At 39.0% G+C, this 24,761-nt stretch overlaps 1 protein-coding gene across 7 annotated transcripts in view; it reads right to left on the reverse strand.

Annotated features, from left to right (window-relative positions):
* Window positions 1-743: 743 nt before the first annotated feature.
* The window catches only part of RAB8B (RAB8B, member RAS oncogene family), a 29,315-nt gene continuing 5,297 nt past the window's right edge, over window positions 744-24,761 (reverse strand). Inside the window, exons 2-10 of one of the 7 annotated variants that reach the window (XM_072933751.1) lie at window positions 13,765-13,825; window positions 12,714-12,774; window positions 11,262-11,339; window positions 10,786-10,875; window positions 9,922-9,987; window positions 7,818-7,868; window positions 7,318-7,342; window positions 4,898-4,970; window positions 744-896 (exon numbers count right to left, since the gene is read on the reverse strand). In XM_072933751.1, coding sequence (XP_072789852.1) covers window positions 4,921-4,970; window positions 7,318-7,342; window positions 7,818-7,868; window positions 9,922-9,987; window positions 10,786-10,875; window positions 11,262-11,339; window positions 12,714-12,774; window positions 13,765-13,825 — 482 coding nt within the window. In that variant the 3' untranslated portion in view covers window positions 744-896; window positions 4,898-4,920. Of the gene's footprint in view, window positions 935-3,244; window positions 7,343-7,817; window positions 7,869-9,921; window positions 9,988-10,785; window positions 10,876-11,261; window positions 11,340-12,713; window positions 12,775-13,764; window positions 13,826-24,761 lie in introns of those variants that run through there. The other 6 variants (XM_041718323.2, XM_072933750.1, XR_012057522.1 and 3 more) reach the window with 6 other exon arrangements.

Below are 24,761 nucleotides of genomic sequence, written 5' to 3' on the forward strand. Positions count from 1 at the left end.
AACAAAGAACAGGTCTCCAGCAAACCACACCACTCTAAATTCTTAGGGTGTCTTACCCTAAAAAGTGGGTAACGTTGAAATGATAGCCTCAGAGATAAATGAAATTTCGTTTTAAATTCTCTTTCTTTCCAAAAGTTAGCCCTCCCTATGAAAGAAAGCTCAAGGGTTTACTGAGTTAAAGTTTTAAATTACTATTCCTAAGTTTTCTATTAGTGCGGGAGGCCGGGGCGGGAGGTGCCTTCGCCGCGTAAGAAAACTCATCTCGGAGCCGTCCCCGTTCCATTCTCATTCCCGTCCCCATCCCGAGCGGGGCCGCCGCCCTCCCGCCGTGCCCGCCCCGGGGTGCGGCTGCCGCCGGCACCGGCCGGAGCCGCGCCCGCCTCGGGACGGGACGGGACGGGATGGGGACTCACCGCCGGTCTCCTCACCGGCACGGGCAGGGGGGTCTCGCCGCCGAGCCCCTCAGGAAGGTGGGCAGGGGCCTCGCCGCTCCTCTGAGGGAGATGAGGAGGGGAAAGGGCTCCCACACCGGGCGGGTCCCTGCCCTCCCTTCAAGCAAACGAAGCAGTGGCAGAGTACCTCAGCTCCCTAAACACCACATAGAACTCAATGAATTAATCAAGACCTGGTTTTCCCTCCCCACAGCTGGCACAAGGAGCTGCTAGGCCGTTTCCTAATTTCATGTACATCTACCAGTGCTATTCTGGAAAAAGACATATAAACAGTACACAAGACACGCGTGGTTGCCTTTTGCCTGTGTTTTATTGGTTCAGTGCACAAGTGTGAGGGTTACAAAGTCATCGCAGTTTGGGTGAGGAAGCTCAGAAGAAGCATTTGGCAGCATTAAGAGAGGGATGGAAGTTGTTCAGCCTTGTTGAAGAAATTCTGTCCTTCATCTACAATACAGACCAGAGCTAGTTAGTTCCTATGTTGCCTGGAGGGGGAAAAAAAGAAAAAAAAGGGAAAAAAAAAAAAAAAAAAAAGAAAGAAAAGAAAAAGTAAGTAAATGTAGCAGTACAGATTTGCAAACAGCATGAAAATAAATTAAACATTCACCTTTTCTGAAAAAAAAAAGTTACATAATTTGCATTTCACTTGTAGTGAGTTGGGTGAGTGAAGTCTGCACTTTTCCACTGCATACAAAAATAAGTGTTGTGGGTGAGGCAGCGCTGAAAGAGGATGCAATGGAGAAGGGCGCCAGCCCTGGGCCCTGCCAGCTCCTGTCCCAAAGGAAGTGGCTCAGGAGTATCATCTCTTTATGCTGTTCTACAGAGGTGATAAACCAAGGCAGAAAGGTCAATGAGCACAATGGTAGCATTTCCCTGAGAAACCAAACCCTGTTTGGAAGCAAGTCCAGGGATCTGAGAGCCCAGTACCTACATGAGGCCTGGGCCACTGGTCAGACCTGTGTCATGGACACGCTGCTGGTCGGGTGGCAGAGGCAGAAAAGGTCACAACTGCAGTAAGGTACCTCAGCCACCTACACAAGGAAGCTATTTCAGGTTAACTAGGGTGAAATTCTCAACTTAATGGATGATCACAGAGTTCTTGATCACTCTGGAAATAGTACACTGTATTCAGTAGTGCAGTTTAAGTTACACACACTCTCCACAGTTCATTAAACCTGTTAATTCCTCAGATGGGGAAAATGCTCATATCCTGCTCATAACTTGCAACTTTATTTCACAAATTGAACTAACAGTAAGTACCAAGTGCTCAGAATTCATGCAGCTTTTCTTCACACCAGCAGCTTCCTGCTGATGTGCTCTGCTGAAGACAGTAAAAAAATTTTGAAGCAACTATAACACATACAAGAGCACAACTTTTCAGTATGTTTTGCATTCCATGCCATGTCCTTTCCTAAATCTCCAGATGGTGAGATAAAAAGCTTCATTTATGTATCTCATCTCTTGAAGATTAGAATCTTTCTTAAGAAAAATTATTATGAAATCTTTTTAGATTATGACTTTGGTATAGTTCAAATAATTCTTAAGAGAGGCTGGTCAACCAAGTTAGAAAAAGAATAATTTATGAAAAAGGCAATTTACCAAATTATAAAAAGTGGATCCATTCTACATGTGTACCAACAACTTGCCTCTCATCTACAAGTGGGCAGTATTTGTGTAAGAATTGCTAGTCTGCAACCAAAAATAAATCCAGACAGAAGTTATAATAAATCACCATTTTTATGTAGTGTAGGCATGTCTGCTATTTCCTTTTAACAAATGCAGAATGCAAATGTACTTAAAATGTCACTAACTACTATGAGGACTTAACTGCTGAGCAACTAAACCCAATTCAGATCTAGGGGATATGTAAGATAATGCCTTAACAGCTGCTCCTAAAGCAGCAAATTTGTCTGCCAGAAGTATGAAAATGAGCACAACAAAGCAAACCAGAATCAAGCAATAGTACGGTGTAGCAAGGGTGGAACTCCAGCTTTGTGTTTCTAAGAGTGTTGACAATCTATCCTTTCAGCTAAACACAGCTGATGAGGGGAACACATAGAAAACACACTTTAGAAGCTATCTGTCATCTCTGAGTTGCCCACTCAACTATTAATTTGCTTTTGTCTTGGCTAGACAAAACACTTCTTTCCTTAGGTTTGCTAATTTTTGTACCAGTTGTGAGCTACTGCCAAATCACAATAATTTGGAATGCAGAAACTATTGCTAATATAACAGCTAACAAGTATTTGCCAAATCCCTCACTTTGGGATTTGTTCCTCAGTTGAAGGACAGTGGACAAACAATATTTGCTATATTGCTGTAACATTTGTGCTCCAGGTTACTTCAGAGTCATACCTTTCAAATAATTCCGATTTAAAACAACACCAAAAAAAGAGAATGTTAACAGCTTAAGTCAGTAATGACTCTTAATCAAATTGGAAATTGTGTCTCATGTTACCTTTACAGGCATTGTTTAGAAGTTACTTTAAAAGGGCAATTCATGATACTAAATGTCTGGAAAAACAGTTTCCTAGGAAACTGAAGGTCATCAAAATATACTTAGATTTAAGCAATCACTACAGAAATAAAGGATTTTTTTGGACAACTTTAAAGAACAGTGAAGTTTAGGAACAAGCAAAGACAGCCACAAACCATTGTGGCTCATCACTAGTTAAACTAAGTTTTACAAATACAAGCCAGCAAGACACCTTTCCACAACAAACGTATCAAAAGCACAGTGGAAATGGCAACTGCATAAAAACTACGTGGAATATTTCATACAAAATACTCCAAAATGCTTTTCATTATGTAACTTTTATTTGAGACACACATTGTAAAAAAGTTCACATGAAATAATAAAACTATTGGACTATGAAGGTTTTCTTAGGAGCTGGGTTTGGGTTTTTTAATCTATATACATCAATACACATTTAATGATTAGGTTTACAAGTTAACCACATGACAAGTTCACTTTTATCTGCAGGAGCTTTTCACATTACACCTTTATACCAGAGGTAAAATGTGCTTAAACACACACAGCAGAACACTTCTATTTCAAAATTAAGCATTTTCTCAAGGACTATACTTTTTATTCTGAATTTAGTAGCTATATAGCATTAAAATAATGGTAATTGAAGTTTTATTTGCAAAAATGTTCGTAAGGCCATAGGAATGCACTGAAATAGTTAAATTCACCAGAAACAAGAAAAATCAATATAAATCCTGCTTTTTTTGGAAGAAAGAAATACAAGTTTTATTTATAAGAGTGAAAATGGTATAAGCAGTTCAATGAACAGAGGAGAAAAGAAGACCTATTATTACCTACAGACCAATCCTTAGCAAGTTTAACATTGCAAAAAATTCTGCTACATTAACAGGTAACTAAACAACAGATGCATTTCCACAAATAACACATTTATGCATTTTACATATTATTGATGGACTTTCAAATCATTATGCTTTCACAATATTTTAATGTGATATGTACATTCAAGACTTCTTTATTCACTTGTGAAAATGATCCATGTAATTCTCTTAACTTCAGCAGACTAGTATGAGAAAGTCATAATTGGAAATATTTTCTGTAAAAAGAACTACAGGTCTGAAAAGTCAATCAGCATTTTTGAGACTGTTCCCCAAAGAGAAAAGTGAGCTGCATTAAGTTTCATGAGTGGTTTAAGCTTTAGCAATATTAGAATTCCCAGATAAGTCAATAACACATTCTATATACACTCAACAAAAAATTCTTGTGCATGTTTTGCTGAGCACAGACTGAAAGATAAAATTGCAAAGCACTGAGACCAGTTTGTTTTTAATTTGGCTTTTTTTTTTAACCATTTAGAAAAATACAGGTCAAGATATAGTGCACAGTCATGGGGCTGAGGGAAAGGTCTCTTAAAACTCCAAAGCAAGCAGTATTTTTGTTTTATTGAAATCCACCAAAAAATGTCTGGTTTCCTGAAAGGTTAATGGGAATTTCTGGAAGAAAACAGAAATACATTTGCTGCTAAGTGAGTAATAAGTATATGACTTTCATTCTAATGGACATTAGAGTACTAACTAGTTGACTGAGGTATAGTTAAGAGTCCTTCAAAACTTAAGATTATATAGTCTTGAGCAAAGTAACAACAGAGACTGCACAAAACAATCATAGTGATATTAGAAAAGCCTGTAATACCCAGCATCTGATGCGTAGGCAGAACAATACCATTATCATCACCTGCTTGTCGAGAGGAACCCATAGCTAAAATACCCCAGTAAAACATACAGCTGGTTTGCATGCTAAGATACAGCACGTTTTTTCCACGTCTGACAGGGCAGACTGTACACAGAAAGGTCTCTACTGACCAAAAGTTAGCACACTGATAAAGTGCAGCCACTCAGCCATTTAATACTGCTGGAGAAGTGGGGTGGGGGCAAAGACATAAAGAAAGAAATCTGCGTTTTACCTTATCCATAAGATCACATGAAATTAGAATTCTTCAGTTTCAGCAGATGACAACAAAATTGCATTAAATTCTTCTACAAATAGAAAAAGATGAACTGTACACGAACAATAAGCAAAGGGAAATATTTACTGCAGTACTTTCTCATGCATAAAGTGAATTTCCTATGGTCTTACCTCACATTTATGTACAGTTTAGCACAGCTAAATGTAAGAAAATAGCAAGTTCTTTTCTCCCTCCCACCCTCCCCCATACAGAGCAGATACCCCAATTCGCTGCTGCTTCAAGAAGCACTTCATAGACTCTACTACTTACAGGCTCTTTCAAAGGGAAGTTCATGGAGACTAATATTGAATGAACATTTAACCACACAGTGAAGACAGGAAAAACAATACAAAGCATTCTGTAAACAGTGCCAAACACAGAACATGTCAGTTTTGGTTTGCAGACAACCCCTGAGATAAAAATCAAAGTATTACGACACCAAGTAAGTCAGAGGTAAATTACTGAAAATAAACAACATTCATAATTGGTGTCACAACACTTTCTGTATAGAAGCACTTTTTTTAACCATACAGAAAACATAACTGCTTTAGCCTGTCCAAGAAAAACATCAAGGGTAGACAACAGAGCAGTTAGGGTTGCTTTGTTTTTTCACTAAACCTTGTTGCCATGAAGGTTTCTCTGTTCTAGTGCAGCAACAGCAGTTGATGAGATCCACCATCTAGTTACAAGGACTACTTCTATTAAATTACGTGTGGGGACAGGCTGATAACCACCTAAAACTTTATGGAACCAGCTACTAAGGTTAAACCCTTTAAAATCAAAAGCTTTACGTCTAACACTATTGGCCTGTTTGCTTTCCAACTATTTCAAACAGACCCAGAGATGACAAATTCAGTACCTGACACAGCAAAATGGTTCTCTGTGGTAACAACTAACTCACTGTTTACAACTCCAGTCAACGAAGTGAAGCAAAAGCATGTCAGACATTTCCTTTGACAATGACAGAACACACCCATCCCCTAACAGCAAACATGCTGGACACGAACTTGTAGTTAAAGCTTACAATGGTCCACGTTTGGCACACCAACAGAACTAAAGCACCTGTTTAAATTGCTCATTGAGGAAATTTTTCAGAAGACAATAAAAAAGTAGTAGAACAAAGACTAGGTTATACAATGCTTAGTTGAGTAAAAAAGGCAACTATGTTTCACCTCTGCTTCTAACAGTCTAGGTCACTGTACCAGCTTTTGATGAAAAAACAACTGCTCGAGCAGACCAAAGACACACATTCAGCATTAATTGCAGAACTAGGAGTACATTACAGCCCTAATGAGAGGCTTCCTTAGTGCCAATGTTTACAGACATTAACAAACTATCCTTAGAATTAAGAGTAAAAATGGAAGTCACCTTTAGAAGCAGTCATTTCTGAACAAGTGAATCCACAAAGAGGTTACTCAAAACTCATGCATTCAGCTTCCACAAGCCACTTAAGTGATAGTGATGAGGCCAATTTGTGGTGATGATTTCAAATCCAGAGTGTGCTTCCTCATCAAAAACAAAAAAATGAGCAGACAGTCTGAGCTAACAAAGGGAAGTTAAGTGAGGAAAGACACTGTGTTTATTCAAATAACTGAAAGGTGCATCTGTGAATCAGACAGTGACTGGCAATTCAGAACACAACTTTGCTAAGTCTGGCAAAGAAAGAAAAGCGTACTACATTCAGAATAGAAGCCATAGCTTCTGCATAAACAGATTTGTGCATCTAAGAGACAAAATCTGTATAAATTGTTAAATGCCAATTGTTACAGTAATTCTCATCACTAGAGCAATAACATCCATACTGCATGGCCATGAGTATACAGCATAGAAAATAATGGAAATGAGACTTAATTTTTCTCCTGGCTCTTCTGCTTGAAAATAAATTTGTTTAAAAAGAGAAACAAAACTGTGCACAAATCTGTTAAGAATCTTACTTACAAGTCAAACTGTGCAAATACAAATGTAAGATTGTGCTGTAACAGGCAGTAAGAGGCCAATATGGATGTGCAAAGTTAAAAGAAACATAGCAGCTTTTGCAACAGGCAATAAAACAGAAAGCAAAAAAAGGAAAACAAGTTAAATCTTGCATTTGTGTCTCCACTTCATAGCTTCCGTATCTGAGAAAGAAGAGCCTGACAGGTCAATAGGCTTAGTGAGCAAAATCCACTTGGTATTTGTGTATCGCAGTCTACGTTCAATGGAGCTCTCAGCAGCAGCTTGGTGGTATTATTTCTGAGGCTTTGTGACCCTGTGCTTTCAAAGAAGCAGAAAAGGTTCTAAGTGTGCTGCAGTCTTATCATTAGAAGTTCATCAAAGTAGCGTGCATCGAAAGAAGCTGCTCTTCTTAGATCGATTTTCTGTTATTTTTACTGGCCCACCTGCCCCTGATGAACTGTTGTCATTCTGAAAGAGAAAAGAGTGTCAACATCATAAAATGCAAAAAATAGTATCTTTAGCTTTCCTAATCTCCCTCCCCACTTCCTCTGCTTGCAAAGCAATAACCAGAGCAGAGATCTGATGCAACTTGAGCTCCTCAATTATCCAGACTTCATTAATCACTTGGCAACAAAAATAAACATTTACATAACAATCCAGATCTCAAGAATTAGCTGGAGAAGAGACTAAATAATAAAACACAGATCACACTATTGCTTTTTGGAACAACACATCAGTTTCAGGCTGCCCAGTGTTAATGATCATGGAAAATAATGAATAGTTATGCACTGATGTGTAATAAAGCGTGATAAATCACTGTTTGCTCAAATTTTATCAAGAAGCTAATGCAATCCCCAGGAGGTTTTTGGTAGGGCTACTACTCAGTATTATGATAGCTGTCCTCTCACTGTATTTAGTTTGTATGCTAATTGGAAATACAAACCATTTTTCTGTTGAGCTTTGTCATTATGTCTCGTGCAAGTGTGAAAAACGCCTGGTGAGGAGTGGAAATAAAGAAAAACAAACAAGAGTTAGTCACAAGACACATTAAGGACATGATAAACTTGGACTAGCCAGACACATTAACAATACAGTGTTCTGTATGCCACTAGAAGCACTAGGAGTTGCAAGACACTCTACACATAGTATCTGTATTTTTAAAACTTCAGTAAACATGCTTTAGAAGCAAAAAAGAATTATTTTTAGTCTCCATCTTGTCAATCTTTGAAGGAAATGAACAGACCTTCCCATTGCATAACTCGGGGAAGAAAGAAAAATCAGCTGAAGACAAGGCTGCATACTAATCCTGTTTTTATTTCCCCTGCAAACTGAACTGTGCATCACAGTTAGGAACCCAGAGAGGTTTGAGAAGGGGAAGCCTAGGAATTCACATTAAGGTTACCTTGCTTTCTGTCCTCCAACAGCTTTACTCTGGACTATCGATAAGGCTATTTAAGCTTCCAATAGCTCGATTAAAGACAAAAACCCACGAATAATTACTCTGGCAAATCTCAGCATCCCATATTTCAATGTATGAAGGAGAAGAGAAACTTCTGCAGCAGGAAACCTCTGCAGTTCTCCAGGAGCAGGAAAAAGCAAGACTTTAGGCTGTCTGGAGACCCTAATAATCAAAGGACAGTTCCAGAATGTAAGAAGTATAAACACTTCCCTTCTCATTGTGTTTGGAATATAGCCAAAGACATGCACTCATTTAATGTAAATAAATCACAACAAATAAATTAATGCACTTCTGATCCCAAGAATATCACAATTGTGTAATTCCCTGCCAGTCAAGTATTTGGTGCAAAGTAAACCAAATCATTAGTGATTGCCAAATGCCTACACCAGCTGCATTTTTTAATGCTTTCTTCACCATTCGTGTGACAATTAAAAAAAAAAATATTCAGAGAGCCAAACATTTTGGAGTAAGCCCAAACTACTGTTGTGCATTTCATGACATGCAGAGATTAAATTGAAACTGCCACGTCATGAGAGAGCAAGTCAACTCTCCAGAGGAACTCAGGTATCCCCTCTGGTACTGACTCCTCATGGTCCCACTTCCAGTCTGCTCCAAGAATCACAAGGACACTGAGAAAATCAGGTCAAGCTAGTCCAGGTGCAGCGTGATGCAGATCAGTCCATTCTAACTCTATTCTGTAAAACAATCACCCCACAATCAGAAAAAAAAAAACACACCTGGCTGGCACAACATCCCTCTTGTTATTTTAAAGTAATGTCTTCAGTTTCTAGCTAACTTGTCACATGCATGAGCTGAATGCAGGACTTTTAAAGAAAAAAATCCCATAGAAAGACTTTTAAAGGATTAGGTATAAGGACAACACAAGTCTACATTGTTGGATGAATAAATCTTAATTTAACTGGCCTTTGATACAGTTATTTTTTTTGTCCACACTCAGATCCTCCCCCACCCTCCCTGAGATGACAGGAGTGATTTATAGTAAGATAGACTGGACTTGGGCCACTCTTCCTCCCCACTCTATTTCCTTCAGTTCTCACAGAGGTCTTGTGGGTTTAGCATGAAATTTATTTTCAGGAAAACAGATTATAAATCTACAAATAGCATTGTGAGTATTTTTCTTCCTGTAACATGAGCTTACAACCTGGTGTTCCAGGTTAATACACGAATTTCCAGCCTCATCTGCACAGCATGTATTTAGCAGTAACCTGAAGGCTTTGTGACACAGTAGCACATTATCCTGAAAGTAAAGAATCCCATTTCCTGCACAAGGCACTGTTCTAAAATTAAACCTATTCCTTGTCCAAAAGGACTTGAAATTTAAATAGCAAGGCACAAACATCTAAGGCAACTGTTTGCTACAGTAATAGTAGACCACTCTGTTAACACCCATTTTTAAAACAATTCCAGACACTGCCAGAAAACCAGAAACAGTTGGATCGTAGCAGTAGACCCAGGAGTACAGCTGGGACTTCAGGTCCCAGGCCAGGTGAGAAAGCCCAGCAGATCATGGTGCATACCTCCACAGAAGGAACTCAAGAAACACCCAAGTGTAGCACCCGTCTCTTACCTCTTCCACATTTATGCTGGATTTTGCACTTGTCTCCAAAAATTTGATTCCGTAATCAATTGCTAACTAGAAGAGAGGTTAAAAGTTTTTCAGTGGTTTTGAAGTTCCTTTGTAAAAGTAATGTTTCACACAGGTTCACAATAGGTTCATAATAGAATAGATGCTGCATGCTACAACAAACTTTAAAAACCAAACCAAGCAAGCTTCATTTCTATTTTGCAAGAACATTAAAGACAATTAGATAAAGTATGGAACTCATCATATCCTCACATAAGTCAAAACAAAACAAAAAAAAGACATTAATTTCTCACCAAAATTCTTATTTAGGCTCTAAAAGAACATTAAGATAGAATCTTTCTTGATACAGATCGTGGACCAGAAAACTACAATGCAATCATCCCATAAGCTGTGTTACCAACACAGACTACTTCAGCTGAACACAAGAGATTTTGTAGCATTCTTCCTCACAGGTTTGTTCTGTAGGACAACTAACTAATTACTTAAGCTTTAGTAACAGCACTTATAACTAGAATAAGTAACCACCTTGAATGAATTGAGTACAATGTGGCCAAACTATACAGGAAACTTTATATAGAGATCTAGAATATTTCATGCTATAGCAAAGGTCAACATTCTTTACAGGATCTTGCCTCAAGATCACAGTACCATTAAGCTTATTCAAACCTGAAGATAGTTAAGTGCTATTTAAAAACAAAAAACCTCAAACCTGGCATCCTATAAAAGTTTCTGAAAGAAGATATTTGAGCCCCATTCTCTCTCACACATCTAAAACATACCAAACATCCAGAAGCTAAAATCTTACAAGAAGTAGGCTTCTAAATAGGGTGAGTTACCAAATCTTACCTTCTCCCCTTTTTCTTTTGAGACTTGTCTTTTTTCATTCATATCACATTTGTTACCCAAGATCATTCTTTCTACATCTGAAGAGGCATGCTGGAAGAAGAAAAAGTAATCTCTCAGGAACAAAGTGCATCATTGTTGAAAAGAAACTTGTGTGTCAAACTCCTCCACAACAAACTTTTATTTCAGAGAAATTAGCTAATATGAAGGCACTACTGAGAGAGGCTGACTCTTGAAACAAGCAATTAAAATATTAAAATAGGCTGGAATAAATACTCCAAGATTACACTTGCCCATGTACTGTAATAGATCAAATATGTGCCATGAGCTCTGTAGCAGGTTGCACACATGCACAGGGCTATTCTGGAAATGTAACAGTAGATACTTTACTCCTAAGTGGTGCATGGCTACTGCACTGGAAGTAATTACTTGATTTTTATTTCTCTCGGGGAAATCATAAGATGGAACAAAGCACTTACCTCCTCTATGTTTCTTATCCAATTCTTTATGTTGTCAAAAGACTTTTCATTTGTGATGTCATACACCAGCATAATTCCCTAAATAAAGTTAGGAAAATCTAGTTAGATGAGCTAGTACTACTGGCTGAATTTTGATGTATGCTGTAGTTTTAATTATAGTTCTAAAAAAATTCAACATTGGATTATAGGTAAGTCTTTTCTCAAGGCATTATGCCATGGCTTGGAATTTACCCAAAATATAACTATTTAACATTTTTTGCCACTGTTAAGAGGCCAAACACACCACGTATCCAAAGTTTTTAATTATTAGGCTACAGACAGGGCAAGTTTAGAAATTCTACTACACCAGCAACCGGGACTCTCTGGTTAAAGTCACATTTAGATGCAGCAGCTTTAAGCAGTCCAGGATATCAAACCTGTTAGCTCCAATCTACTGGGGCCAGCAGAAACTTTCACCCCTGGGGCTCTCCCAGAAGCTTCAGCTATTTCCAGCAGTTCTGCACATACATTGGCATGGGATCTCAGTAGTTAGCAAAGCATGGGAAACCACAGAGCCACTGCATTAAAGACAGACTGCAAGGTTCACTCCATTTCCTAAGGCCTTTCCAATCATTCCTCATAGGACAAATAGAAGTCCTTGGCCATGGACTGGGGAGAAGACCAGGTCACTGCCAAAGCCTTTTTAAGCACTGGAGAGCTCTAATACAGTGCCACAACCATTATTACTTCTCCCTGTGCTTTGTAACAGTGAAGCTATTTGGACCCACAGCCTATGAATGTCACGGATCCGTTCATACAAAGCAGAAAGAACCAAAATAGTAGCACAGGGAGTAATCACCAAGTCAAAATTAAAGGAGTCCAAACATAAAATATCTCAAATCATAGCATTAAGAGCCGTTAACAACATTACAAGTGTTGTACCACAAGGGTGCAGGCTCTAAGTCAATTATTTGACTTCAAGTCATACTCAGTGGAGGAAAACAGAACAGTAGATGTTGCAGGTGATTGTATTTCTAGCCCAGACTTTGCATTCTCTACTGGCTGAAGGAAAAGCAATTCAGTGAAACGCACTTTTAATATTAAAACAATTCATTATCCATTTTTAAACACTTCAAGTGTTTAAATGGGTTGACTGCATTTTTAAAAAACCCCAAACCTATCTGATTAAAGCTTGGTAGCTTATTTTATTAAAATCTGCAGAAATTTTAATTATATTAAAAAAGACAATAGGGCTGGAAGTTTCATCACAAAAAACAAGCCTAGACTGAGTACCAGCACATAGAAAAAAGGAAAAACAAAGAGTAAACCCCCAACCAAACCACAGACTTCATTCCCCACATCTCGAGCCACAATTATCCAGTCCTCCAGTGGAAGACTTACACGACACAAACTTAGGAACAGCAAACCAGTTCCACTAGTTGTGTTTAGGTTTTTTGAAGTATGAGCACTCACCATGGCTCCTCTGTAGTAGGCTGTTGTGATTGTGCGGAATCTCTCCTGGCCTGCTGTATCCCTACAAAAAAGGATTTGTTTTACACTCATCTGTACTTAGAGATGTCTTATGAAAGAGAGTAACAATGCATTGATACATGTTTATTAGGAAAAACACACCTTTGGCTGTTTGCACAAGTTTCTTCAGCCCTCAGCAGTTTCCTCACTCCCAAGCTACCCTCTTTACAGCAGCAGTTAGAGCAGCACAAAAACTCCAGTTTTCATGCAAGCAATAAAACTCAGCAATACACAGCCTGCCCTCCAGTAATTAAAAATAAAAAGCTCTGATGCATCCAAGTCCTGTCTTAGACAGAAGTTAAAACACACAGCAATGAAATATTTCAGGATAGTGCACTGTCACATCCAGTTTGGTGCTAAGGTCAGCCACTACACCTCAGTGTGCTGGTGTTCTGTCCTGGGTGACTTGAAAGCAGCACCTGCCTGTGGGTGACCCAGCAGACACCAGTCACACCTCAGGAAAGCTGAACCCCAAAGGCCTGACAAAACCCAGCTTTTTTAACCTGTATTATAGACAAAACATTTTTATCAGCCACTTGTGGCACTGCACCTCCTTAGTCACAAGGATTCTGGCACAGGACACTCAGTTTCTACTAAGCCACCATGCAAGGAATTATCACTCACCTGTGCCTTGGTGAGTACAACCAGGTAGCAAAGTACCAGAAGAGATTACATTTTACTGGCTTGCATATTTTAGCTTACAGCTACTGAGTTAATATTTCTCCTCCACACGGAAAAGCTAAAGGGACATTTAAGAGGACAGCTTCTGATAAACTAGGAAATTGCTGTAATGCTTGCATGCTTGCAGGCTATTGCCAGTGCTACTGAAGCAGAACGACTCCAAGTGCAAGCCAGGAGAAAGCACAAACCTTATGAACAGTCAATTAATACAAGGTATGAAATATCTGGTACACGGAAGCTCAAAAGCTTTGAAGTATTCTTTCTCAAAGTGAATTCAAGTTACTGGAAACCTGAATTACTTTGAAATACTTACCATATTTGTAGCTTGATTTTCTTTCCATCTAATTCTATTGTTCTGATTTTAAAGTCGATTCCTGCCAGAGAAAGAGATACTCCTAAGTTTTGCAGTTAATGAAAAGGAGGCGTTCAGTTTCCTTTTGGCACTTTGGTAAGAGCAAACTTAGTCAAAAGAATATTCTGAAGCTGCCATTACTTGCACACACTTGGAAGTGCTGAGAAGGCACAAAGTTTTCAGCTGCATCCAACAGGGCAAGGATAAATTATTCTGCACCATAAAAGCCAAACTCAGTTAGTCAAGATCATTAGAGGAAGACTTGATCTCCAGATCCTTCATTTTACACCAATAAGGTCACTAGTATGAATGTGTATCTCTCCTGAACATCTGACTTTTCCCTGCAGTTTAAGTCAATTCCCTGGTACCTCTGGCTCAGAGTCAGAAATACATCCTGTGACACCTCAGTTCCTTTTCAAAGCCAGCATCTACTTTTAAAAACTGATGTTTGATGCAATCTAATGAGACATCGCAGTAATAACAACACAGGAGATATAAGACTCCTTTTTCAAGAACACTCATTTGGGAACAATTAAGATTTTCTAGGAAGCTCCAAAAAGTATCAAGAAAACACTTCTCTCCTTTTGCACTTTATACTTCCACATGGTACCCATCAGTTCTCAGATTGATTTTGAAAATAAATTTCAGATTTTAAGGCATAGGTTTAAAAAAAAAAAAAGATTGAAAAAATTAATTCAGAAGGGCTTAATAATTTCTTTTTAAGGTTTAGGGGGTGAGCTGGATTTCCAAACAGACTAGCCCCTTAATCCTAACTACTTTAACTTTTGGATCTCTAAATCTGTATAACAACACAGGTCAAATTGAGACTGCTCAAGCCTCACTACTACATGACTGCCAGATTTTTCAATCCTGTGACAGTATTCCCCAAATTAATTGGTTTGGAAACAAATGGCCCACTTCTTCACTGCATCTTAAATAATTACTTGATACTTAGCTGTAGTTTGTAAAAGACGGGGGGGAAGTTAGAAGAAATTAAATAAACTTTCTTAAAATGTAATTCATTTTCAATTATCAAAAGTATCTTAATTGGAAAAATGCTATTCTCTAGCTTTAAGAATTCATCCATCCACTAAACAGGAAGCTATGGGACTTTTTACTACACCACAGTAGAAACTGAATATGAAATATCAATGTTCATTAGTTATTTGAATTTCATTCTTCTCACATGCAATATTACTATTTTCATATACTGAAAATAACAAGTATTGGCCACTTAATGTGCCATGGATACGTAGCTCAGCTCATTAGTTAGAATACAAATTATTAGCAAAAATATCACATCAGCACTTAAACAGCATACAAAATTAGTTGCATTAATTTAAAATGCTATGATTACTAGTACAACTACAATTTCACAAGATTCACTAGTAGGAAAAAAGATATTTTAATTCACATACTTCTAAAGGTGACATGAGAATTATATGCACTTTCAAAAATTCCTATCCTATGTAACATAATATTGGCAAGTGTTTCCATTTTACATTGCAGAGGATATCACCTCCCTTGTTGTAAAGATTTTTCTCCTAACTAGTGCAATCACAGCTGCTGAAATCACAGATAATTGTATTCAGGTCTGAAAACAAATAACCTTTGGCCTGAATAGATTTTGTTTTGGCCTCTAAGGTTATAAAGCACAAATATGGATTTCTCTGGAAAGAGCATTTTATTATGGCAACAGCAAATTAAATCACTTCTAAAAGTTCATTTGTGTCTAGGCCTGAAGCTTTAGGAAACAACTAGCAGGAAAATAGATTCAGAGACTGCTGTGGTTGATGGAGAATTCTGCCTGCACTGCTGAAGCTGGGACACAGCAGTGACTGATCCTGCAGGGGTGGCTTTTGGAGCAGGACTCCTGACTGCAGCACAGGCTTCCCATGTGCACCAATCCAGCTCTTGCACAGACTGGTTTCTCGTGGTTACTCACTTCCCTTGCAGTGCTGAAATGATTAATACAACCACTCCTTTGATGACTCCTAAAAGTCAGGACCTGCACAAAAAATATCTTCTCAGAACTTAAGATTGCTAGTATGAACTTCATCCAAATTCTCAAACATTAATTTCAAAGCTAAAAGAAGAATATAAGGGGAAAGGCTGTAAGTACCTCTGCAACTGTAATTTTTTGGAAGTTAAAATGGACTAGAAACTGATGTTTCTCTTGTTCTTTCACTTCAGTATGAGGAAGTGGTGAGCTACACACATTCAGAGCAAGCCTGGTGACATGTGCTGCCACTTCCGTCCAAGTGCTCTTGCATGGCAAAGCACAAACCACGATCTGGTTACAGCTACATCGACATTACACCACGTAAAACACTCCAACAACTATAGAACTTCAACACTAACTCTTAACAGAAGATTTCTGTTGTTAATCCATTCTTCTTTTGCACAGTCATACACTGGGATACAAAGTTTGAAAAGTTGCTTGGGCCAAATAAAGAGTCAGTGAATTAAAGTTTGATTGCAAAGGATCACACAGCTCTCAATTTTAAAACACAACATGAAATGCTGTTCTTCCAGTAGGGAGAAAAAGCCCAGAAACATTTGGATGTCCATCTGAAATTAAATTTTAGAAGCTTTTAGAAAACACAGACCCAGATTAATGCTTATGAGTGCAAATGCTAACAGGATAATTATCTTTAACTGCTAAAGAGAAGTTGTCCCATGAAAGTCTGACACACTAGCCCATCAGTAAATGTTAGATCAGAGCCATACAGAAGCATTTTTTGCAGGAATCAAATCTCCATCCTGCAAGGATAGAACCCAAAATGCGCAAATCTGAACTGCACATTAGTTAGGGCTGTAATTGCTTGCATTTCCCTTGCAGCATGGGATAAAAGTAGCTGAGGGCTTATTGTTCTTCAAAATCCTTTCCAGATCCTTGCTAACTACAGGCTTGGGGTGCATCCTCTCTCCTTACTTTACTGGGGGTATTTGCTTCCACAGCTTCCAACAAAACTCTGTCTGAGAGCACGCTGAGCAGCATCCTCAGTGCCACACGAAGGCTCCCACAGAAAACCGTGGCAGCTGTATGCTGCTGTGTCTACCTTGCTTTGCTCTGCACAGCTGACAAAATTCAGGGCATGCCTGGTCAGTGACACACAGCCAAATGCCACAGGCCAGGGGGACTGGGCCTCACCTGGCCTCTTTTGGCATAAGCCAAGAAGTCACGTCCATCCCATATCCCAAAGCTCTTCTACCACTCCCTTTTCCCCTACTCCACTTCCCAGCTATGTTTCCTCTTATTCCAGCCCACCTGGGCAGATTTTACCCATAATTAAGCTGCAATGCAATAATTTAAAAAAGACATTGTGAAACATTAGAAAGAGCTCACAACACTAGAATAGCAAACACCCAGGACTGCCCAGCAGCACACAGGGAGCAGTTCCTTTTCCAGCTCTGGTACCAGTGGTTTTCTACCATGAACCTCAACAAACCAGCCTGACGCAATTCTTACAGGAACGCAAGGACAAACTGAGCAGGGAGGCTGAAAAAGTTCATTTTGTTACTTTAGTTTTTAAAACAGTAGCTTACTCTCAGGGCATCACTGTTACTCTTTTGTTCTCCTCTCACCCTGATTTTAACCATGTAGCCATCAGACCCAATATCTCATGTTTTTCATGCTACAGTATCTATTCCAGCTAGGACTCCACTACAACTTTTCCCTACATAGTACCACTGCCTGGACAGATTGTCTTGTTTCTTCTTTTCAACAAAATTGCTGTTGCAGAAAATGCTACAGCACAAAGAAAGCAAAGAAACCAAACCAAAGTATTCTGGTTGGAGCCAGTAAGCTGTTCCAACTGTATCAGAAAATAATTCCTGAAGGTAAAGGTTTCTTGGGACTTCAGTCTGCTCAGCAAAATGCTTCTGTAACAGTCATGTTCCTGAATGTTTTCTAAGAGCAGTAAAATGCAGACAGAAAAGAAACTTATACAGATTAGTGTAAAAAAAATGAAACTGAAACAAAAAATCCTGCCACTGGCAGACAAATATTAGAATTCTTAACCTTTAGCTTTATTACCCAATTCACCAGTATTTTAAGTTAATTTTTCATGTGGCTCAACACCAGTTTGCAGCAGCAGGACCTTATGTGTGCAGCTGTAGCAAGAAATCAGACAGGAAATCGGCACCATTCAGGATGTAAATAAACATCAATCTCTGATAGCATACACTAGCCTGTATATCTACCCCAGCAGAGTATTGCTCCATCTCTGACTTCTGATTTCCATCAATACTTTATTTTTTTAAGTATTCAATGTACTAGCATTTTAATTTGTTTACCTTTTGGTTTTATTTAATATATAAGCCAAAGACATTTTAAGAAGTCAGTGAACACAAAAATTGGCAAAGATGCTGTGAAAAAATGAATACCAGATTAGCTTGCTGGAAAAATCTTATTTTAGTCTCGTCTATCAAAGAACATAAAAGATGCATCCCAGTTTATTAAAACAAAAAGGGAACTGCTTTGCATGACCTGCATATAATAAAAGCCTCACCCTCTTAAAGAAGCTGTCTTCCTATGTGTCTAAATCTTCTTCTACTCCTTTGAAGTAAGAATGGAAGAATTAAATGGGAATAAAACTTTTTTTTCTTTTTTTAAATGGGATTCCGTGATAAACAGAACTTTGTGGCACTTACCACTACTGGACATAGACCACAATAAAAAGGATGGGGGAAGGAGTCATGGTACAGTCTTGTTACCCTTCTGAGCAAATCAACATGGGAAACATTGGAGTTTCTGCATCAAATTTCAAGCTAGGCTTGATCCAGCTTCACAGCATTGGTCCTTTCTAGCCTACTTGGTTTATATATGAGGTCATGGGGTTTTGATTTTTTTCAATGGGCTGAGCCAGGAAAAGAGAACTCCTTACGAATTCTTCACTGCAGGACATGTAAGAGTCTTAAGATACACAAAAAGAAAGGAAAACACTTTCTGCAGTCACTTGGGTTAAGTGAATTAAAAGCAACTTTGAACCAAGCAAGTAGATTTGTAACTTACCTTCAAAAAAAAGGAAGTAAGAAGAGGCACATAACTGAAAATCAATATGCTTCACCCTCAGTTTGTTGAATCCTGGGAGAAAATTACTCAGAAAATACTTCTCCCTCTAGGCTGTGCATCTTGTGGACAGCAAGTGGCTGCAGCTGCACAGAAGAGCTGGGAAGGAGCAATGCTCCTCTGCTGCAGCTCTGCTGATCCCTCCAAGGGAGAGCACCAGCAGCAGCCTCCCAGCCCTGAGACACAGCAGCTGTTTCAGCATCATCAGCAGCTCTTTCAGCATCATCTGCTGCCAGGGTATTTCCATCCCACTCTGAGGGGCCCTGTCACACACCTCTGCCAGGTGACACACAGCAGACACCAGCCCTGAGCACAGAGCTGGGTGAGGACACACCAGAATACAGCTCAGGAGTTTCATCACCTTCCATGAAGAGACCTACAGATCAGTACTCCAGAAACTAGTTCTTTTCATATACATCCACCAGCTAAGGGACATCATTGTGTTCCCACAGATTTTCCCCACAAGCTTATCCAGGGATTACTCTTTTTTTTTTCTTTTCCTTTTTTTGTGTTTGTTCTCAGCAGGAGGTATTGCAGGGATTGGATTAAATACACAATTATTTTTTATGTGGTTTTCAAGAGAATATTTGCTTGTGCTACATCAGTATACTGCCTCAATCTACAAAGGTAGATAAATGAAGCTTCAGAAATTTGCTTTTAAATTAATCCTCCTAGAATAATTATTGTAAAAATAAAAAATTACAAAGTAGGAGTCAAGATCGCTGTAAAAGGCAGGGTAGAGAACCCTTGCAACATACCAGTGTGTCATACAGCCTCATACAAAAGAACAAAGTCTAATCATTTTGTATGTGAACATTTAGCTTTAGTCCGTATTAACATCTGCAAAGAATTTTCAGATGATCTCAGCAATATCTTGTATCAGTATGTAAATTAAAGAGGCAGTAGTCTTTTATTGCACCCATTTAAAAATACAGCAGACTAACACGGAACACCACGCCAGGGTAAAGGTCAACACTTTTTCAAAAGTCATAAAACTAATTATTTTAGAATTAAACACAAGTGCAACCACTTCTAGTTACTCTTTCACAACTGACCGGGACAAACTGTATTGCATTCTTTCTGGGCAGCCCACAAGAACCCACAACACACTGGTAACCTTGAGTGGGCTGAATAGGCTCCTTCAGGTTAACTGGCTTTTCTTCATCTAACTCTTCACCCACACCAAGAACCCAAAACCAGCGTTCCACACAACGAGGCACAGAGCAGTGCCTTGCACCTCTGAAAGTTTAGACACTGGCAAAAGAAAGATATAGAAATGACTAAAGTAGGTAAGGCAATAAGGCAATAAAAGTGGGGATACCATGTGCATGTGTGACATAAGGCAGTTTCCAGCTCCTAAGGCCTTGAGACTCATGACCAAGATCAGCTCAGTGCTCAGGGTGCCAGCAAAGTGCCACTTCCTGCAGCACGTGTCCCCTCAGCTATGGCACAACTGCCACCCTAAGCTTCCTTTCCTAAGATAAGCTACTTTCTACCTAAAAGAAGAAATTATTCAGAATACAATTTATAACCAACAGAATTAGACCAATATTTGAAACATCCATGTTTTTTACAGCTCCATAGCCTATGGTGTGATCTGGTTACCACACTAAGATCTGAATCCAGTGCTCTTCCGCCACTTGCTCACACCAGTGCTCCTGTGAGTTCTGCCAGCACAACTGTGCACTGCAGGACTTCTGTGTGGACACTGCACTGAAAATTCTCTTTTCAGTGTTCTGAAGTCAGCTTGCAGATTGCTTTTGAAATGCATGATTTTAAACACCAAAAATACTCAATATAAAATTCAAGACTACAAAACAACATAACACTAGAAGCTTAATACTACTTGACATGAGTGAAATGATCAACTGTCACAAGAGGCCAACTTTAAAAGAGCTGAATCCCTGCAGAATGTATTTTAGAGCTTACAATCTAGATACTATGAAAGTGCAGAGAAATTAACTTACGATTTACCTCTCATTCTATTTTGAATGGAAGATAAGCTACACTTGATGGTAACTCAGTTTCACGTAAAACAATTTTAAAATAGATTTAAATTGTACTATTGATACAGGCAGCAAAGTTTGTTTATTTTAAGGATTATTTATAGACTGCCTGTCTCTAAAAGGAATGCATTAACTTAGTTGCTTAGAGAACATATTCCTTTCAAGCCAAGATGCAACTGGAGAGCAGCAAACATAAAAACTGACCAACAGACTCAAATTGAGGCTATAATTTCACAGCTGCCAGGCGCTGCCAGGACCAGGTGTCACAACCAAATTCTTTCCTCCTTCAAACTCACTCACCTGTGTGAGTTCCATAATTCAGCTCAGCTCCATCTGGAACAACAGCTGATGGCACAACCTGGGAGCACAGGTACTGCCAGCCAGATCTCTCCTCTGTGCATGGCAGACTCTGTTGAACTGGGCACTGGCTAGCAGAGAGCCAGAGGCAGCCCACAAGCAGCATGCCAGCAGCTCCAGTGAGGATCCTGGAGCAGCCAGCACCAGGCAGCTGCATGGCAGTGCAGGAGGTGCTCTGTATGTCACACTCAGCTAGGGCTGGGAACGCAGGAGAAATAGCTGCAGTGACCTCCCAGGGACCCTATCCCACACTCACTCAACCTGTAATGCAGCTGTGGGAGACCTGCACATCTCTTATCTACCTTGAAGCTCTTCTTTCCCTCGTATCTCCAGGATGTGAAGCATGCAGCTTTCTACAACATGAAAAAAACCTCTGCCACGTGCTTTAACGGGTAAGAACACCAGATTTCCCCATCTAGAAGGTGGCTTATGAATACAAAAATTTGATTCCTCTTTCAGTAGTCCAGTGCTTAATAATACAATATGACATGTGATTGATCCTTATCAAAAGCATAAATTAATAGGTAAGGGAAAAAAAAAAAAGCATAAAAAATCTCCAATCCCAAAGTGGAACCCCCAAGAACAGGAAAAAAAATTATCCCAAATTTCTTGCCTGTAAATGATCTATGTTTGTAGGTGTAGAAAACATAGAAAATTATGTCTTTAACCAAAATAACTCTAACTGAATATTGCTGTCAGGAAAAAGACAAAAATAATTACTTTGTCCAAAGTTAACAACTTAAGAATCCAAAAGGTAGAAAAAATGGCTTATTAAAAAGTCTCATGCAATCAATACTGCCTTGCCACCACGATTTATATTTCATTTTTTATTATTCATAAACCAAACTTCAGCTGTGACAATAAGAACAGGCCAAAAAGATTAGGACTGGTTTTTGGTCCTGGTACATCTATATATCTGGCCAGTGAGAAATGGAGATAACACTTCTTCTTTAAAAAGCCTCTTAAAAGTTTCAGGGCTCTACATGAACTGGTTATTCAGAGTGAAGAAATAAAGATTTTGAGGGGCCAGAACACTGTTTGTTTAAAGCAGAAGAGGTGCTACATGAAAAGTGAGCATACTGAGTGTCCCAGGATCCACAAAGCAAAGCAAGAACTGGCAAGTCCATGGCTACTTACAGATAAGATGCCCTCACAGAGTTCAAACAATGCACTTTGTACCTTTTGTTCCAGCCCTGCCTGAGGCTGGCACCACATACAAACCCCACCAGCTGAACATTTAACACAGGTATGAAAAACTCCATGGGAACAGTTGGTATCACAGGTGAGCACTGCTACAGCCCAACAACTCACACTGCCCAACACTTCCTTGATAGGTTCAGGGATGCCACAAAAGCATCAGAGAGAACAACTAGTTAAATTGGATAATGTTATAAGCAGGTATAACTTACACATGACCACTGCAATGAGAGAAGAGATGAAATTTTTGAAAGTTTTATAGGAATGCACAAACACTCTGTGCTTTCTAAACACTCTGAACATTCTAACACTCTACACTCACTTTAGAGGGCACGGACCTGCTTACACTGGAAGAAAAAGTACAGAGAACAAAAAAAAGCACATATCAACAACATCAGTAAGACAGCTCTTGGCTTTAACTGGCACTCTGTCCAAAAGGATCCAAGAAAAGCAAAATGTCTCATCCAGCAAGGATTATCCTTGTTAAAATAAATAATCTAATCTAGGAATTTCAGTTAGAGTCTGAATACAGATGTGCTAGAAGCAAGTGTAGAAAGTACCTAGTGAGGCAGCAAAATCAGGCCAAAAAGTCAAAGCAGGTTTAAAGTTACTGAAGTTAGTTTTACAAACAGCACTCTCATCAGCCCCAAAAACCCATTTTCATCAGAGGCTTTTTTAAACCCATATTTTAACATGGGGATATGCAAGCATGGGGGGGGTTTGGTTTGTCAGTGCCTGTTTGGGAAGTTAAGGACATGAGAGAAGAACGGCTGCTTTAACTTCTTACGTGGATGACAAAATAGGCCTTTTTTTGAAAGGTTTTTACTACCTGTACTAACAGGCACAGCCACCTAACTTATTAAGATCATACTTTCCTTTCTGGCACATAGCTGTTTTCTTCTCCTACACCCTGCAAGGTTCTTTTAATTAATTAATTTTAATTAATTCTTTAATTTCTTCATTTGCTTTTCCTGCTTTGCATGTTCTAAGTACTTCCTACATCACTTCTGCTAAGTCAAAAAAGTTCTCCCAGGCAGTTACTCTGTTTCTTTTTCCCCCTTTCCATGCCTGGGTTGACAGAGATATTCCAGCTTTAATCCCAGCAGAAATCACACCATATATACAAGATATTTTATATTTTGACACAGTAAAGGAAAGCTATTGCTCTCTGTCAGGTAGAAGAAAGGAGGATTTTATTGGGAGGTGTGGAGGTAGGGGTAGCAGTGCATGTGTTTCCTGGCTGACAGACACTTCAGCTTTGCCCAATTTCTTATACTCAGCCTGGTTTTTCCAATCTCCAGATTGGGAAAAACAGAATCTCCAGTGGAGCCGGACTCCTACTAGTGATCAGCCTGCTTGACAAGTTTTTTGATGTTACCATACATATAAGAGGATGCCACTGACATTCAGCATCAGGAGGTTTTTCCTCTGGTGTCCAAAGCTGAAGAATCTGTGTGATGGCAGCAAAATTAACATGCCTTAAACTTGGTCAACTGTTTGTTCTCCCTAGAAGGGAAGCCTTTTGACACATGCAGTACTTCACCTGCCTTTAACTACATACAATCTAATCAAGTGTCTCATAGCTTACATTTAATAGGAATATTTACTATAAACCACAAGATTAAGCTGATATTAGATGCCATTGCTGGTCTAAACCCTCTAAAAGGCACTAAATTACAACCCACTGTAACCTCTGCTGGGACAGGAAGTTACTGACCTAAGTTTTGAGTTGCAAGGCTGGCAACTAAAAGCCTCTGAGTCAAGTTTTGTGTCCCAGAGTAAAAGAAAGATACAAAGCTTGAGAAAGGGTCCAAAGGAGGGCCACAAGGATGGTGAAGTGTCTGGAGGAGAAACCTTATGGGGAACAGCTGAGAGCACTTGGTCTGTTCAGCCTGGAGTTGGACTTGAAGATCTTTGTGTGCTAATTCTGACTCAGGATATCCTGAGTCTATGATTCTAACTCTGTACAAAACCCTGACATAGTCCAACTTTATTGATGTTACTCCTAGTTTACTACTCCTAGTTCATCCATGTTAGAAAAGTATCAGAGCTATTTTATATATCTAGTCAGCCAGATGACACTTAAGCTACCATAACATCCAATTAAAGATAAAAAGCAATATAATATCCTTTGAATTAAAACCACGCAACTTCTACCACAAAACATGAAATAAACCATAATTATAAACACTGCATGCATTATTATTATTATTAATTTTAGTTAATTTCTGAAGTAAGACAGTCCAAGATACATTTCTGCTAAAAGGATGTATTTCTACTACACAAGGACTACACAAGGACTAGGAAATCCATTCTAAAAAGTA

The sequence above is a fragment of the Taeniopygia guttata genome, chromosome 10, assembly GCF_048771995.1.
Source record: "Taeniopygia guttata chromosome 10, bTaeGut7.mat, whole genome shotgun sequence".
NCBI classification, from domain to species: domain Eukaryota; kingdom Metazoa; phylum Chordata; class Aves; order Passeriformes; family Estrildidae; genus Taeniopygia; species Taeniopygia guttata.